General features: G+C 38.7%; 1 protein-coding gene across 4 annotated transcripts in view; it reads right to left on the reverse strand.

The window, feature by feature from the left end:
• Positions 1-2031: 2031 nt before the first annotated feature.
• Positions 2032-16537, reverse strand: part of col12a1b (collagen, type XII, alpha 1b) — a 123508-nt gene continuing 109002 nt past the window's right edge. For 3 of the 4 annotated variants that reach the window (XM_060918017.1, XM_060918016.1, XM_060918019.1), the window contains 9 exons: positions 12291-12344; positions 12094-12147; positions 11834-11905; positions 11336-11371; positions 11146-11212; positions 10831-11013; positions 5622-5699; positions 4132-4302; positions 2032-2865 (listed from right to left, as the gene is read on the reverse strand). In XM_060918017.1, the coding sequence (XP_060774000.1) occupies positions 2741-2865; positions 4132-4302; positions 5622-5699; positions 10831-11013; positions 11146-11212; positions 11336-11371; positions 11834-11905; positions 12094-12147; positions 12291-12344 (840 nt within the window). In that variant the 3' untranslated portion in view covers positions 2032-2740. Of the gene's footprint in view, positions 3886-4131; positions 4303-5621; positions 5700-10830; positions 11014-11145; positions 11213-11335; positions 11372-11833; positions 11906-12093; positions 12148-12290; positions 12345-16537 lie in introns of all 4 variants that reach the window. The other variant, XM_060918018.1, reaches the window with a different exon arrangement.

Genomic DNA, 16537 nt, shown 5'->3' on the forward strand with positions numbered 1-16537 from the left:
CACCAATCTCAGATCACATCCTGTCCAAAGCTACATTCCTTCAAAGGGCTGTTGTGGATCAGAGAGAGACTTCAAAGGCCGAGCGTCAGTAAAAGCAGTGCTCAGTGCTGTCCTTCCTCACACCTTTACCCAGGGCTTTAGATTAAAACCTAGGCATGCATGGGTGAAATATACCAGAATATACCACACAGGAATGTGCTTCTATTATCCAGAGACTTTCATGCCTTCTCTCATCATAAATCAGTTAAAAAATAGATCCTGCCTCCGCTAAAACTCTCATGAGATATACTACAAATTTAACTCCTCTCAGTTCAGACTTTTCATCTTGAACTCTTTATCTTTAGTATGGGAGATTTTTTTGTAAAACATTCTCATTTCATTCATTACATTTAACTTTAGATTAAAGCAGTGCTTAATCTGTGTGATGTGTTGTTCCATTATATAACTATTTTAAATGGCACATTGTACTACTTTATAATTTACAGTACATAAAATTAGGAATCAATTCATCTATCACACTTATCCATCAGGGTTGTTGTGGAAGCTGGAGCCAATCCCAGCTGACTTCAGGTGAGAGATGGTGTTCACCCTGGACAGGGCACCAGTCTGTCACAGGGCTACAAACAATCATTTTCACACTCACAATCACACTTATGGGCAATTTAGAGTTGCCAGTTGACCTAATACACATGTCTTTGGATTGTGGGAGGAAACTGGAGTACCCAGAGGAAATCCATGCAGTGGAGAACCTTCATACTCCACACAGAAAGGCCCCAGTTGGCTGTAAACTCAAAACCTTGCTGTGAGGCAACAGTGCTAACCGCTACACCACTGCACTGCCCAAAATTAGGAATCACATTCTTCAAAAGTTCAAAAATGGCTGTGTTACGTTTAAAAATATTTAACAATGTCCATATTTTTACCACATGTCACTTTGATTCTCCTATCTGATTGCTGAGAATGTTTTGATTAATTGTCTCTACCAGCAAGGCTCTAATAGTAATACTGACTGTAAGACAAATCACAGGTTTATATGAATGAACTCGTCTATTGCATTATTGTTTGTACAGTAACAATTTACACAAGGATTAGTATGGCTGTTGCTCCACATAAACATTTAAAAATGTATAATTGTTGAGATGATGTTTTCTATGATGAGAGATTTATTTAGCAGTTTTGAAAGGTATCTAAAGTGTCAGCGCTTTGGAACAGTCAGAGATGGAGCTGTAACATTGTTTTCAGATGTGAGAGTGTCTTCAGGGCAAAAGAGATTGTGCTTTGTGGTTTCTCCATAACATGACAAGCTGCAATAGTTTCAAATGCAAAAAAAAGAGAGACTGGCAAAAGACAGACTGTTTATACCTGCTGTAATGTATAGTAATTACAAAAACTAACTCCCAGATGTTCCACAACATTACATGTAACTGTATATATATATATATATATATATATATATATACACACATATATATACACACACAACCCAAATTTCATAAATTTGGGACACTGTGTAAATATGATGATTTGCAAATCATGGAAACCCTATATTTCACTGAAAATAGTACAAAGACAACATATCAAATGTTGAAACTGAGAAATTTTATTGTTTTTTGCAAACTATATGCTCACTTTGAATTTGATGTCAGCAACATGTTTCAAAAAAGTTGGGACAGGGGCGTGTTTACCTCTGTGTTGCATCACCTCTATGTTTACCAACATTCTGTGAACATTTGGGACCTGAGGAGACTAATTACTGTAGTTTTGAAAGAGACACATTATCCCGTTCTTACCTGATATACAATTTCAGTTGCTCAACAGTTCGGGGTCTCCTTTGTCGTATTTTGTGCTTCATAATGCGCCAAATGTTTTAAATGGAAGCCAGGTCTGGACTGCAGCTAGCCAGTTAAGCACCCGGACTCTTTTACTATGGAGCCATGCAATTTTAATATTCTTATCCTTTTGGTTGTCTCTTGCACCATTGTTAACCTTTTTTTTTTGTCACTAGTCCTCATTGAAACAAGTGCTACAATGTTTTATATTTTCAGTAGTTTTATTGAAAAATGCCTCCTCATTTGTTTCAGAAATAAATAAGAAAATAAGGCTATGGAATTCACAATCTGCAGTTACAAACATGAAGCAGCAATACTACATATATATATATATATTATATATAGTCTTGCACACAAATGCCAACTGCATTTTATACTGATAACACAACAATGAGAACAATTATATTCTGATTAAAATAAACAGGGGAAAAAAGCCAAAAGAAAACAAATAAACATCCTAAATATACATGACAGACATGCAATTCCACCTTTGGTAAAACATTGGCTGTGAGTTGATATAAAAATACTGATACTGTAAATATTTGGTTTAGGATAATGGAGTGGAGGCCACATGTGACTGTGGATGATGATGAAACGAACATTTCTCAGGTGATGAAGGCAAGTAACATGAATGACTGACTGATGTGTGGGTGTGTATTCTACACTTGCTATGCTTAATGATCATGTTGGCAGGAAGTGGAAAGTGTAAGTATTTCTCACCAACAATACCAGTATATGCTGTGATTTAGCATAATGGAGCAGACAATTTACAAGCGCACAACAGGAGTAGCTAAAGGGGGGAAAAGTGCAGAGCCTCTGTCATATCAAGTTTACAGACCTTCATGATGGCAATGTGTGAAAGCAACTTTAAATGGAAAAGAAATAACTTTACACTTATGCAAAGAACATCTTTAAGACGTTGCCCATTTGAATTGTCTTTGGGACAGCGATCTCTTGCGACGCTTGCTGGGTGAAAACTCAAAGTCTTCTTCAGGTATTTGGAATTCACGGGGCTCGGGCTCACGAGGAACCGCTTCTGCTTGGAAATATCATTTTGCCCAGTTGAGCAATAAAGTAACAATACATTTAAAGTCAACAAAAGCATTGCATTGTAATACCACAGCCATGACACTAAAATCAGAGTAGAAATATGGGTTGGAAAATAAACGACACTTGGGACTGATAGAGGAGGCAATAAAGTGGGTTGATTTTATGTTTTTTTTCCCCCATTTTTGATGAATAGAATGAGACACAGACATGGGAGCACTGAGTTCATGTGAATATTTCAACATCAAACATGTTGGAAGGTTCAAGCGTGTGACATGAGTCATTGTAACATGGCTGAGGAGCTTTTTGAGAAATATCAGCTAAAGAGGAGACTTTCTAAAAATACCATCTTTGCTACCATGTATACAAATATCTTTCTTAAAAAAAACACAAAACAACCTCCAGGGTCATGTATAAAAAGGCAAGCGGTTCAAATTGGCCCTGAGCAAAGTTAAAGGGTATGTCACTTATGGCACATCATCTTAACAAAAAAAAAAAAAAAAAAGCAATCATGTTGGCATTCAGCAACAGCAGAATACAAGGCACAAGCTGGGTACTCGTGTTAAACTAATTTTAGTGAATTTGGGGTCATTTACAAGGCACAATTAGTTTATTTACAAATTATAAAAGGAAAAAAACAGAGTTAGGCTAAACATCAGCTGTCTTGGCTATAAATCCTCTTGGTTAGTAGGTGGTGGTGGTGGTGTTTGTGTGTTTTGGGTCATGCTCCTCCACCCGCCTGTTTGCTGTTTGGCTTCAAGATTGTAAACAGGCCACTGCATTGCTGACATCAACCGTTGCTTTGGAGGTTAAAGTTGCGGCAAACTCTTGTTAGTACCAGTCCGTTATTTAATTTTGTGGCATTGTGTTTGTTTGTGGCTTTATATTGTTTTCTAAAATGTTCATTAATCATTTTCTTGGTGATTATCCTCATAGGACAAAGCTCAATCAGGACTCACTCATGATTTCAGAGTGAAAGCAGCACAGGCGCTTTAGAATGTTTATCAACCTGGAACAGGTCAGAAAGCGTGTTAGAGTTATGAAACTATATCAGCAGGTTTTCACATACCTGATGCTATGTTAAAAAAAAAAAACTCTATTGGAAACCTCAGTGCTAATGTAATTGTGAGGTAGTTATACATGCACTATGCTAATGGAAAGCTATGCATGCACTATGCTAATACATGCTATCGACGTTATTAGTGGTGTTTTCTAAAGTTACATGCCAGGTTTCTTTGAATAAAATGCTACATACCTCTGTAATGCTGGCCATTATATGGGATCCCCACACACTGAGAGGAATCACAATAGCCTGGAGGGCCTGGTGGTCCTCGAGCCCCCGCAATACCATTACGACCAGGTGGACCACGGAGACCTTGAGCACCGGTGTGGCCTGGAGGGCCTGGTCTAGATTCACCTGGTTGGCCTGATTCAGAATGAAACATCTTATTTAGAAAAGTGCTGATATATATATATATGTATGTACACACACACACACACACACACACACACACACACACACACACACACACAGTACCAGTCAAAAGTTTGAACATCCCTACTCATTCATAGGTTTTTCTGTACTTTGACTATTTTCTATACTGTAGAACAATACCAAAGATATCAAAACTATGAATTAACATATGGAACATATATAGAATTATGTGGTAAAGAAAAAAAAAGTGTTTAAAAAACGTTTCATATTTTGGATTCTTCAGTGTATCCAGCGTTTCCCTAGATGACGCTTTGCACACTATTGGCATTATCTTAACCAGCTTCATGAGGGAGTCACCTGGAATGCTTTTCAATTAACAGGTTTGTCTCATCAAAAAGGTAATTAGTGCAATTTCTTGCCTTTTTAATGTGTTTGAGATCAAATAGTAAATAATAAAATACAGTAAATTGCCCTATTCCACAACTGCAGTAATCCATATTATGTCAAGAACTGAACAACTGAGTAAAGAGAAACAACAGTATACATATATTTCAACCAGTCAAGTTGTAGTGCAGGAGACAACCAAAAATAATAAAGATGAGAGATAGAACACTGCTGGAAAATAAGTCGTTGAAGAGTGAATATATTATTGCTTTATGCTTTAACCCTTTTGCTTTATACTGAATCTTTGAATCTTAGCTTTTACAAGGCCAAACACAACACAGACTCTGCTGTTCAGCAAATAAAAATCTAGCAGTGTTTGTATCCAACTAGTGTAAAAAACAAACTGAGCATGATTTTTCAAAAATAATAAAAGGTATGCCTACTTTTTAACAAATGTAACATTTTAAAATGAATGAACATTGTTTTGATAAATCAGTAAATGGTACTGAACTATAGGTTTATCCACTGTACGTTGATTTAATATTTGTCCACCTTTAGCTGAATTGTGCGACATGACTTGTTTATGTTTTCGACAGCATAAAAAGAAAAAAATCATGCCTAAGATGGAAAGTTTTGCTAGAAATTGTTGGCCAGGTACTATTATATAAGAGTGTAATGGGAACACGAGGAACAGTAAGATGCTTGGGATGGAAAATGATTCTGCTCAGTGTAAGGACAATGAGAACCTTATTGTTTTAAAAGACCCAGTAAAAACAAGCCAAGTGACACTTTCATTCAAATGCCATGATGAAATAAATCAAACAGAAATCATAAATAAATAAATAAGTGACAACTGTGTTGACAGCTATTTAAATGGAATGAACCAGGCATGTGGGTTTGTGTGCATTTTAGATATGAAGTCTTACCAGGTGGTCCAGGCAGTCCTCGCTGTCCTCTCTCTCCAATCCCTGGAACTCCTCTGTCCCCCTTTTCGCCAGCTGGACCTGAATTCATACACATGCATATAGGGCACTATGAGAACAGAGAGAGAAACCCCACAAGCAGTAAATGCATGTGGATGAATGTAGTGTTGATCCAGAACTTCTGGAAAGACTTCAAGGGGAAGTCTAATTGAAAATGCAGGATGGAGAAGTACCAATATCTCCCCAGCCACGCCAAGAGTGAGGCATGTGTTTTTGCTGCAGTTATGCTTTTGATCCAACTGGAAGTAAATGACAGGATGATTTGATGGATATTATAGGAGTTTTCTGAGTACCAGCAAGAACTCCTAAAGACATGGGTATTGGTTTGAAATGCTATGAGAAATTTAAATGAATATCTATCATTGTAGATGTTACTAAATAAATTAATATTAAACTAAGTATGTTATTTTGAGATAGAAATGAGCAATGGGTTGTTTGAATCCAATAACTGTCTATCCTTGAAGTTTCAATGAACTCGATCTGACAGCCAAAAAGGAACAAAATTATTACAAGTCTGCGGGAAGCATTGTCCATCAGAAACTGACATCTGTAATCAATGACATTCTTAACGTAAAGGAGAAGTCAGAATTGTTTTAAAATCACCCAAGTACAAACATATCACCAATATCTTATATTACACAGTAACCTAGCTGTGGAAGCTACAGTTGATGCGTCTTGAAAGTTTATATGTCTATTGAAATGGTAAGTTATTTACTTAGGATATATAGTACCCATTTTTTTTTCCAATTTAGTCACTGACAATTCCAACCCACTAGCTAGTTTCACCAGTACAGGGCAACTTAACACTTTTTCAGTTGGCTAATATTTTTCTGGCTGAAAGAAAGATTGTCTTTCCCACCCAGAGAGTCATGACAGTGATGCTCTCTTAGACTCCTGAACACAGATGGCTGTGGCATTGTTGGGATTCAGACGTGTGACTGAAGATAGGGTGAAATCTTACCATTACCCACTCAGGAGCACTGGGGTATATGGACTATTCATGTGTGACAAAACAAAACATATATACTGAAAGAATAAACAAAACAACTGCCCTATACTACAGTATATTAGTCCATAACACATTTCATTTAACATTTCTATAATAAACATAACCATTTAGCTACAGGGATAATTATTCTAAAGTAACCATAAGGAAATATTGGTAACACTAATATTTATAAACTATTATAGATAATTAACAGTTATTCCATGAAATCGAGTCGTACATGAGCTGATAGCCAACGAGGCACGTAGCACTGAGCTATAATCCATGTACGATGAGATTGCATGGAATAACTGTTTTATTCTATTCACATTCACTGGATATTGAGAAGCAGAGCTTTTTTTTTTTGCAAATTTGATAAAAACTTTATACAAAACATCCAACAAAATAATTTCCGCTTAGGCGGACTTCTTAAAAACCTATCAATGGTGACACAAATTGACTTTAGTGTTGTTGTTTTTTTTGTAGAAAGTGCCATTTTGCTGTCATGCTAAGGTATAGAATAGCTTTAGACATTCATTTAATTCTTCCTTGGACATTTCAGTTCTGTAATTTTCAAACTTTTGAGCTTTTGAACCATTCTAAAAAAAATTCAACAAATTTTAATGCTTAAAGATGAAGAATGTAAACAAACCAGTGAAATGACAGGAGCAATTTGTGAAAAACGAGATAATAATGCTTGAAAAAATTAAAAAAAGATACATTCTGATCATCAAATACTTTCAGTCCATATTTTGTTGCTTTTTTGTATTTTGGAGGGTTTTGTTTTTGAGTAGAGTTTTTATTTCATCCTTGGTTGGTTCAGCAATACGCTCCACCATTTAGTTTTTCTCTACTCATGGTATTTGAGCTGATATCGTAGTAGTAGAGTAACCAATCAGAGCACACAATTGCTCATATCCAGTGAATGTGGATAGAATAATCTCATCTCATCTCATTATCTCTAGCCGCTTTATCCTTCTACAGGGTCGCAGGCAAGCTGGAGCCTATCCCAGCTGACTACGGGCGAAAGGCGGGGTTCACCCTGGACAAGTCACCAGGTCATCACAGGGCTGACACATAGACACAGACAACCATTCACACTCACATTCACACCTACGCTCAATTTAGAGTCACCAGTTAACCTAACCTGCATGTCTTTGGACTGTGGGGGAAACCGGAGCACCCGGAGGAAACCCACGCGGACACGGGGAGAACATGCAAACTCCACACAGAAAGGCCCTCGCCGGCCCAGGGGCTCGAACCCAGGACCTTCTTGCTGTGAGGCGACAGCGCTAACCACTACACCACCATGCCGCCCTGGATAGAATAATACAACCCCAATTCCAAAAAAGTTGGGACAAAGTACAAATTGTAAATAAAAATGGAATGCAATGATGTGGAAGTTTCAAAATTCCATATTTTATTCAGAATAGAACATAGATGACATATCAAATGTTTAAACTGAGAAAATGTATCATTTAAAGAGAAAAATGAGGTGATTTTAAATTTCATGACAACAACACATCTCAAAAAAGTTGGGACAAGGCCATGTTTCCCACTGTGAGACATCCCCTTTTCTCTTTACAACAGTCTGTAAACGTCTGGGGACTGAGGAGACAAGTTGCTCAAGTTTAGGGATAGGAATGTTAACCCATTCTTGTCTAATGTAGGATTCTAGTTGCTCAACTGTCTTAGGTCTTTTTTGTCGTATCTTCCGTTTTATGATGCGCCAAATGTTTTCTATGGGTGAAAGATCTGGACTGTAGGCTGGCCAGTTCAGTACCCGGACCCTTCTTCTACGCAGCCATGATGCTGTAATTGATGCAGTATGTGGTTTGGCTTTGTCATGTTGGAAAATGCAAGGTCTTCCCTGAAAGAGACGTCGTCTGGATGGGAGCATTTGTTGCTCTAGAACCTGGATATACCTTTCAGCATTGATGGTGTCTTTCCAGATGTGTAAGCTGCCCATGCCACACGCACTAATGCAACCCCATACCATCAGAGATGCAGGCTTCTGAACTGAGCGCTGAAAACAACTTGGGTCGTCCTTCTCCTCTTTAGTCCGAATGACACGGCGTCCCTGATTTCCATAAAGAACTTCAAATTTTGATTAGTCTGACCACAGAACAGTTTTCCACTTTGCCACAGTCCATTTTAAATGAGCCTTGGCCCAGAGAAGACGTCTGCGCTTCTGGATCATGTTTAGATACGGCTTCTTCTTTGAACTATAGAGTTTTAGCTGGCAACGGCGGATGGCACGGTGAATTGTGTTCACAGATAATGTTCTCTGGAAATATTCCTGATCCCATTTTGTGATTTCCAGTACAGAAGCATGCCTGTATGTGATGCAGTGCCGTCTAAGGGCCCGAAGATCACGGGCACCCAGTATGGTTTTCCGACCTTCACCCTTACGCACAGAGATTCTTTCAGATTCTCTGAATCTTTTGATGATATTATGCACTGTAGATGATGATATGTTCAAACTCTTTGCAATTTTACACTGTCGAACTCCTTTCTGATATTGCTCCACTATTTGTCGGTGCAGAATTAGGGGGATTGGTGATCCTCTTCCCATCTTTACTTCTGAGAGCCGCTGCCACTCCAAGATGCTCTTTTTATACCCAGTCATGTTAATGACCTATTGCCAATTGACCTAATGAGTTGCAATTTGGTCCTCCAGCTGTTCCTTTTTTGTACCTTTAACTTTTCCAGCCTCTTATTGCCCCTGTCCCAACTTTTTTGAGATGTGTTGCTGTCATGAAATTTCAAATGAGCCAATATTTGGCATGAAATTTCAAAATGTCTCACTTTCGACATTTGATATGTTGTCTATGTTCTATTGTGAATACAATATCAGTTTTTGAGATTTGTAAATTATTGCATTCCGTTTTTATTTACAATTTGTACTTTGTCCCAACTTTTTTGGAATCGGGGTTGTAGCATTTATACAACAACTGTGCTGAACTTGCAATATCTGATAATGTTAGTGTTGATAATTTTTCTATAACATCAGATTGGATAGCATTTCCAACTGTAGATCAAATTATACAGTAGGTTTATATGAACACACTCCATTTATACTGTATGTTTCTATACTAACAGCTCATTACCAGGGACTTGTATATAAACATATTTTTAAAAAAATGTTATTTCACCAATTGACATGGTGTAGCTTTCTGTAAGGTGATGTTTAATTAACATTTATGTGTCAGAGTTTTGTACCAGTGAATAAGCTTCCAACCATGGGAAAGCCTTCAGGACAGATGTAACTTGGTAATGAGGTGGTAACTTGGTGTTATTAATTCATATGAACTTTAAGAGAGAGAAAGAAAGAGAAGCTGGTGTGGGAACTACTGTTTGTATGTGTTATAGGAATTAACTTGTCCAGCGGACGTTCCACTACAGCAAACATAAATATGAATGGTTGAAAAACATAATGTGTCTATCATTAATAAATTTAAAAAAATATATAATATTTGGGGGCGGCACGGTGGTGTAGTGGTTAGCGCTGTCGCCTCACAGCAAGAAGGTCCTGGGTTCGAGCCCCATGGCCAGCGAGGGCCCTTCTGTGTGGAGTTTGCATGTTCTCCCCGTGTCCGCGTGGGTTTCCTCCGGGTGCTCCGGTTTCCCCCACAGTCCAAAGACATGCAGGTTAGGTTAACTGGTGACTCTAAATTGAGCGTAGGTGTGAATGTGAGTGTGAATGGTTGTCTGTGTCTATGTGTCAGCCCTGTGATGACCTGGCGACTTGTTCAGGGTGAACCCCGCCTTTCGCCCGCAGTCAGCTGGGATAGGATCCAGCTCGCCTGCGACCCTGTAGAAGGATAAAGCGGCTAGAGATAATGAGATGAGATGAGATATAATATTTGGCAATGTGCTGTGGCGTAGCAGGAATAAAATTCTCCATGATGGTAAAAGTAACTCAGCTTTGCAGCATTGTTGGGGTCATTGTTGAATATTTTCTGATAACAGCACACCTCCAGGGGTTTACTCCTCACTTTTATTTCAAGGCACTCAAACTTTTTTTTTTTTCTGAAAATCCCTCAGAGGAAAACCAAGTCTGTTATTACTGTCGCGGTAATAAACTGAGACAGATTTATTTGTGACATCTAACAAGTCAGAGCTGGATGTTTTGCTCCTGTGGTTTATACAAGGAATGAAACTCACCTGTTTCTCCTTGTTGTCCCGGTGCTCCTGGCCTTCCTGGGAAACCGGTTGGTCCAATCCGGCCAACTTCTCCACGAGGCCCTGGAGTACCAGGTGGCCCAGGAGGCCCTGCAGGTCCAGGACTATTACTGTGTATGCCACTGGGGATCTGGTTCAACATTGCACTGTATCGGCTCATCTGACCTTGAAGGAGAGCAGTTACATATTAGCACTTTCTAGCACATAATGGATTGAATGGAATTTGTGCACAAAATTTACTGTACTGCTATAAGGACTACCTAAGAAAAAAAATCATGAACTCAAAATAACACTTACTGTTGACTAATTGTTCACAGACTTGTCTGGCAATGGAACGCATCATTCCCTGAGAGGCAAGGTCACCCTAAACGACATAACGTCAAAATTCCTAATTGCATTTTTACTAAAAAATATATATGGTATCAAAGGAAAAGAAAAATCAGAATCAGAACTATGAATAAAAAATTAAATAAAATCCATCACTCACTCTGTCACCCTTGTCTCCCTTTATTCCATTGGGTCCCTAGGAAAATGAAAAACATATTGTACTTTATATATGCCACCACATCTGAACACCCAAATCCCACTTGCCCTTAAATCTTCTCCACCACAAGGTTCCACTGCTTTAAACAAACATCCATTAGTTTATCACAAGCTGGAAAATCTCTCAGACTGTTATTTGGATGTCACTGATCGGGATTTTGATGAATGCCTGAGGGCTGTACTCGGTCTCCGGGTAAAAGTGGTAAAAGTGAGATGCCGTTTCTCCCTCGTGTTGTTGTATTTCGCACAGCCACCTGACAGCACGACATTAAGCCTTTCTGGAATGTGACTGATTTTATCATTGCTTGTCTCACGCACTATTTTTCAAAGAAAGTGCTATCTAGCCTGGTATCCACCTGTATTATAGCAAACCATGTGCTCTCTCTTTAAGAAAAAAAAAGACACAGTGTTTAAGTGTATGGTCTAGTGAGTATTTACTTACAGGAACGCCATTTTCACCAGTCTTGCCAGGTTTTCCAGTAGGACCTGGCATTCCAGGAGATCCAGGTGCTCCCTGCACAAAAGTAGCATCCAAATCACGATCAGTACATTTTACAGAGTCACAAATGGGACTATTTTCAGCATCTGCTGTATGTAAGTCTAGAATGGTTCACAGTCACAAGAAAGAAGCAGAACGCCAAGACAGGAGCATTTTCCAAAACACTATGAAATCACTATGAAATCCTTATTATTTGAACACACCATTGGTCCCGGTGGGCCTCTGGGTCCGGCTGGTCCTTCTTTCCCTTGAGGTCCCTGTATTCACACACGCACACACACACACACACACACACACACACACACACACACACAATTAGATCCAGATTTCCACAGTACAGTACAGGAAGACCTACTTTTGCACAGAAATGCACTGCACTCAGATGGGTAGCAGAACTCACCCTCACACCAGTGATTCCCATCGGCCCGACACGACCAGCTGGACCAGGTGGACCCTGAGACAAACAGAAACATATTTCCACCCTTAACACACTCTTACCAGTGAACACATTTCATCCAACTTTGTCGAAGCAACTTAAACCAGTTGCAAAACACACTTTCCAGTATTATTATTATTATTATTATTATTATTATTGTTATTATTGTTATTATTAATATTTCTGATTTGCTTTAAATGGCTTCAGCAGTTCACTCCCCCACCCATTTCTTTCCTCTTCACCAATTCCAGCTTGCCTTTGATGCCTTGGTGTAAGATTTACAGGGAACATAGGATATGCCAGATCCATTTAAGTGGCCATTATAAACCTGGCTGCAATTTATTAAACACGTGTTGTTATAGCATCTGCATCAAACACGTTCACCTGCTAAGCAACACCCAGCATGCATTAACATTTGGTGTATAGTGTGTCCAATATGATACAAAATTTATTTTAATCTTTAGAGGGATACTATATTATCATCTGGTCTCTGACACTCTCTTCATGTCATTTTTATGTTTAATTGTTGAGGGGTTTTTTTTTCACTGCAAAAATATCATAGAAAATAAAAATATCCTAAATGGATTGAATTTAACTAATATTTTTTTTCATTAAAAGTTCATGATTGTTTTTGTAGGCTTATTAAGATTATGTTTAGACAGTTCATACTATCTTACGCTTGATGTTGTTTTATTATAGTGTCAGATAATGCTGCTTATTTTAAGCATCTAGTCCTAGAAAGAAACATAATATCCTGTTAATAGGAATAATTTTAATAGGCCATGTTTTTCTTTTATTGTAATCACGTAATGAGAAATAAATAAGAGTAATTTCACTTGTTGAATGATTTTGTTTCATCTGTATCTGCAAATCACATCATCCGACTGTGAATGTCTGACATTCAGCAACAAAATCAATGATGAAACAACAGGACAACATCTGCATCCCCATCAAGACAGCTTTTGATTGAGTCAGGCTGTTTCTTAGTCACAGTGTAATGCTATTGTGTGCTTTTTTTAGTGAAATAACACTCAACAAATGTGGCCAGTGTCGGATAAACATACTTGGCCTCGTGCATAATCCACCAAATAATTTACAGTGGCACTTGAAAGTTTGTGAAACCTTTAGAATTTTCTATATTTCTGCATAAATATGACCTAAAACATCAGATTTTCACACAAGTCCTAAAAGTAGATAAAGAGAACCCAGTTAAACAAATGAGATAAAATATTATACTTGGTCATTTATTTATTGAGGGAAATGATTCAATATTACATATCTGTGAGTGGCAAAAGTACAGTGGTGCTTGAAAGTTTGTGAACCCTTTAGAATTTTCTACATTTCTGCATAAATATGACCTAAAACATCATCAGATTTTCACACAAGTCCTAAAAGTAGATAAAGAGAACCCAGTTAAACAAATGAGACAAAAGTATTATATTTGGTCAGTTATTTATTTCGGAAAATGATCCAATATTACATATCTGTGAGTGGCAAAAGTATGTGAACCTTTGCTTTCAGTATCTGGTGTGACCCCCTTGTGCAGCAATAACTGCAACTAAACGTTTGCGGTAACTGTTGATCAGTCCTGCACACCGGCTTGGAGGAATTTTAGCCCGTTCCTCCGTACAGAACAGCTTCAACTCTGGGATGTTGCTGGGTTTCCTCACATGAACTGCTCGCTTCTGGTCCTTCCACAACATTTCCATTGGATTAAGGTCAGGACTTTGACTTAGCCATTCCAAAACATTCACTTTATTCTTCTTTAACCATTCATAGAATGACTTGTGTGCTTAGGGTCGTTGTCTTGCTGCATGACCCACCTTCTCTTGAGATTCAGTTCATGGACAGATGTCCTGACATTTTCCTTTGGAATTTGCTGGTATAATTCAGAATTCATTGTTCCATTAATGATGGCAAGCTGTCCTGGCCCAGATGCAGCAAAACAGGCTCAAACCATGATACTACCACCACCATGTTTCACAGATGGGATAAGGTTCGTATGCTGGAATGCAGTGTTTTCCTTTCTCCAAACAGAACGCTTCTCATTTAAACCAAAAAGTTCTATTTTGGTCTCATTCGTCCACAAAACATTTTTCCAATAGGCTTCTGGCTTGTCCATGTGATCTTTAGCAAACTGCAGACAAGCAGCAATGTTCTTTTTGGAGAGCAGTGGCTTTCTCCTTGCAACCCTGCTATGCACACCATTGTTGTTCAGTGTTCTCCTGATGGTGGACTCATGAACATTAACATTAGCCAATGTGAGAGAGGCCTTCAGTTGCTTAGAAGTTACCCAGGGGTCCTTTGTGACCTCGCCGACTATTACACGCCTTGCTCTTGGAGTGATCTTTGTTGGTCGACCACTCCTGAGGAGGGTAACAATGGTCTTGAATTTCTTCCATTTGTACACAATCTGTCTAACTGTGGATTGGTGGAGTCCAAACTCTTTAGAGATGGTTTTATAACCTTTTCTAGCCTGATGAGCATCAACAACACTTTTTTCTGAGGTCCTCAGAAATCTCCTTTGTTCGTGCCATGATACACTTCCACAAACATGTGTTGTGAAGATCAGGCTTTGATAGATCCCTGTTCTTTAAATAAAACAGGGTGCCCACTCACACCTGATTGTCATCCCATTGATTGAAAACACCTGACTCTAATTTCAGCTTCAAATTAACTGCTAATCCTAGAGGTTCACATACTTTTGCCACTCACAGATATGTAATATTGGATCATTTTCCTCAATAAATAAATGACCAAGTATAATATTTTTGTCTCATTTTTTTTAAACTAGGTTCTCTTTATCTACTTTTAGGGCTTGTGTAAAAATCTAATGATGTTTTAGGTCATATTTATGCAGAAATATAGAAAATTCTAAAGGGTTCACAAACTTTCAAGCACCACTGTATGTGAACATCTAGGATTAACAGTTAATTTGAAGGTGAAATTAGAGTCAGGTGTTTTCAATCAATGGGATGACAATCAGGTGTGAGTGGACACCCTGTTTTATTTAAAGAACAGGGATCTATCAAAGTCTGATCTTCACAACACGTTTGTGGAAGTGTATCATGGCACGAACAAAGGAGATTTCTGAGGACCTCGGAAAAAGCATTGTTGATGCTCATCAGGCAGGAAAAGGTTACAAAACCATCTCTAAAGAGTTTGGACTCCACCAATCCATAGTCAGACAGATTGTGTACAAATGGAGGAAATTCAAGACCATTGTTACCCTCCCCAGGAGTGGTCGACCAACAAAGATCACTCCAAGAGCAAGGCATGTAATAGTCGGCAAGGTCACAAAGGACCCCAGAGTAACTTCTAAGCAACTGAAGGCCTCTCTCACATTGGCTAATGTTAATGTTCATGAGTCCACCATCAGGAGAACACTGAACAACAATGGTGTGCATGGCAGGGTTGCAAGGAGAAAGCCACTGCTCCCCAAAAAGAACATTGCTGCTCGTCTGCAGTTTGTTAAAGATCACATGGACAAGCCAGAAGGCTATTGGAAAAATGTTTTGTGGATGGATGAGACCAAAATAGAACTTTTTGGTTTGAATGACAAGCGTTATGTTTGGAGAAAGGAAAACACTGCATTCCAGCATAAGACCCTTATCCCATCTGTGAAACATGGTGGTGGTAGTATCATGGTTTGGGTCTGTTTTGCTGCATCTGGGCCAGGATGGCTTGCCATCATTGACGGAACAATGAATTCTGAATTATACCAGTGAATTCTAAAGGAAAATGTCAGGACATCTGTCCATGAACTGAATCTCAAGAGAAGGTGGGTCATGCAGCAAGACAACGACCCTAAGCACACAAGTCGTTCCACCAAAGAATGGTTAAAGAAGAATAAAGTTAATGTTTTGGAATGGCCAAGTCAAAGTCCTGACCTTAATCGAATTGAAATGTTGTGGAAGGACCTGAAGTGAGCAGTTCATGTGAAGAAATCCACCAACATCCCAGAGTTGAAGCTGTTCTGTACAGAGGAATAGGCTAAAATTCCTCCAAGCTGGTCTGCAGGACTGAACAACAGTTACCAGAAATGCCCTCATTGTGACAATCTACAAGAAGAAGGGAGAGAGGAGTGAATGTGGGAACCATTGTGGAATATCCCTCTTATCCATTGCTGGCAAAATTCTGGCAAAGATTGTATTGAATCGCATCAAGTCCATTTCAGAAGATGTGTTGCCAGAGAGTCAATGTGGGTTTTG

Source organism: Neoarius graeffei, chromosome 3 (genome assembly GCF_027579695.1).
Source record: "Neoarius graeffei isolate fNeoGra1 chromosome 3, fNeoGra1.pri, whole genome shotgun sequence".
In the NCBI taxonomy this organism is placed as follows: Eukaryota; Metazoa; Chordata; class Actinopteri; order Siluriformes; family Ariidae; genus Neoarius; species Neoarius graeffei.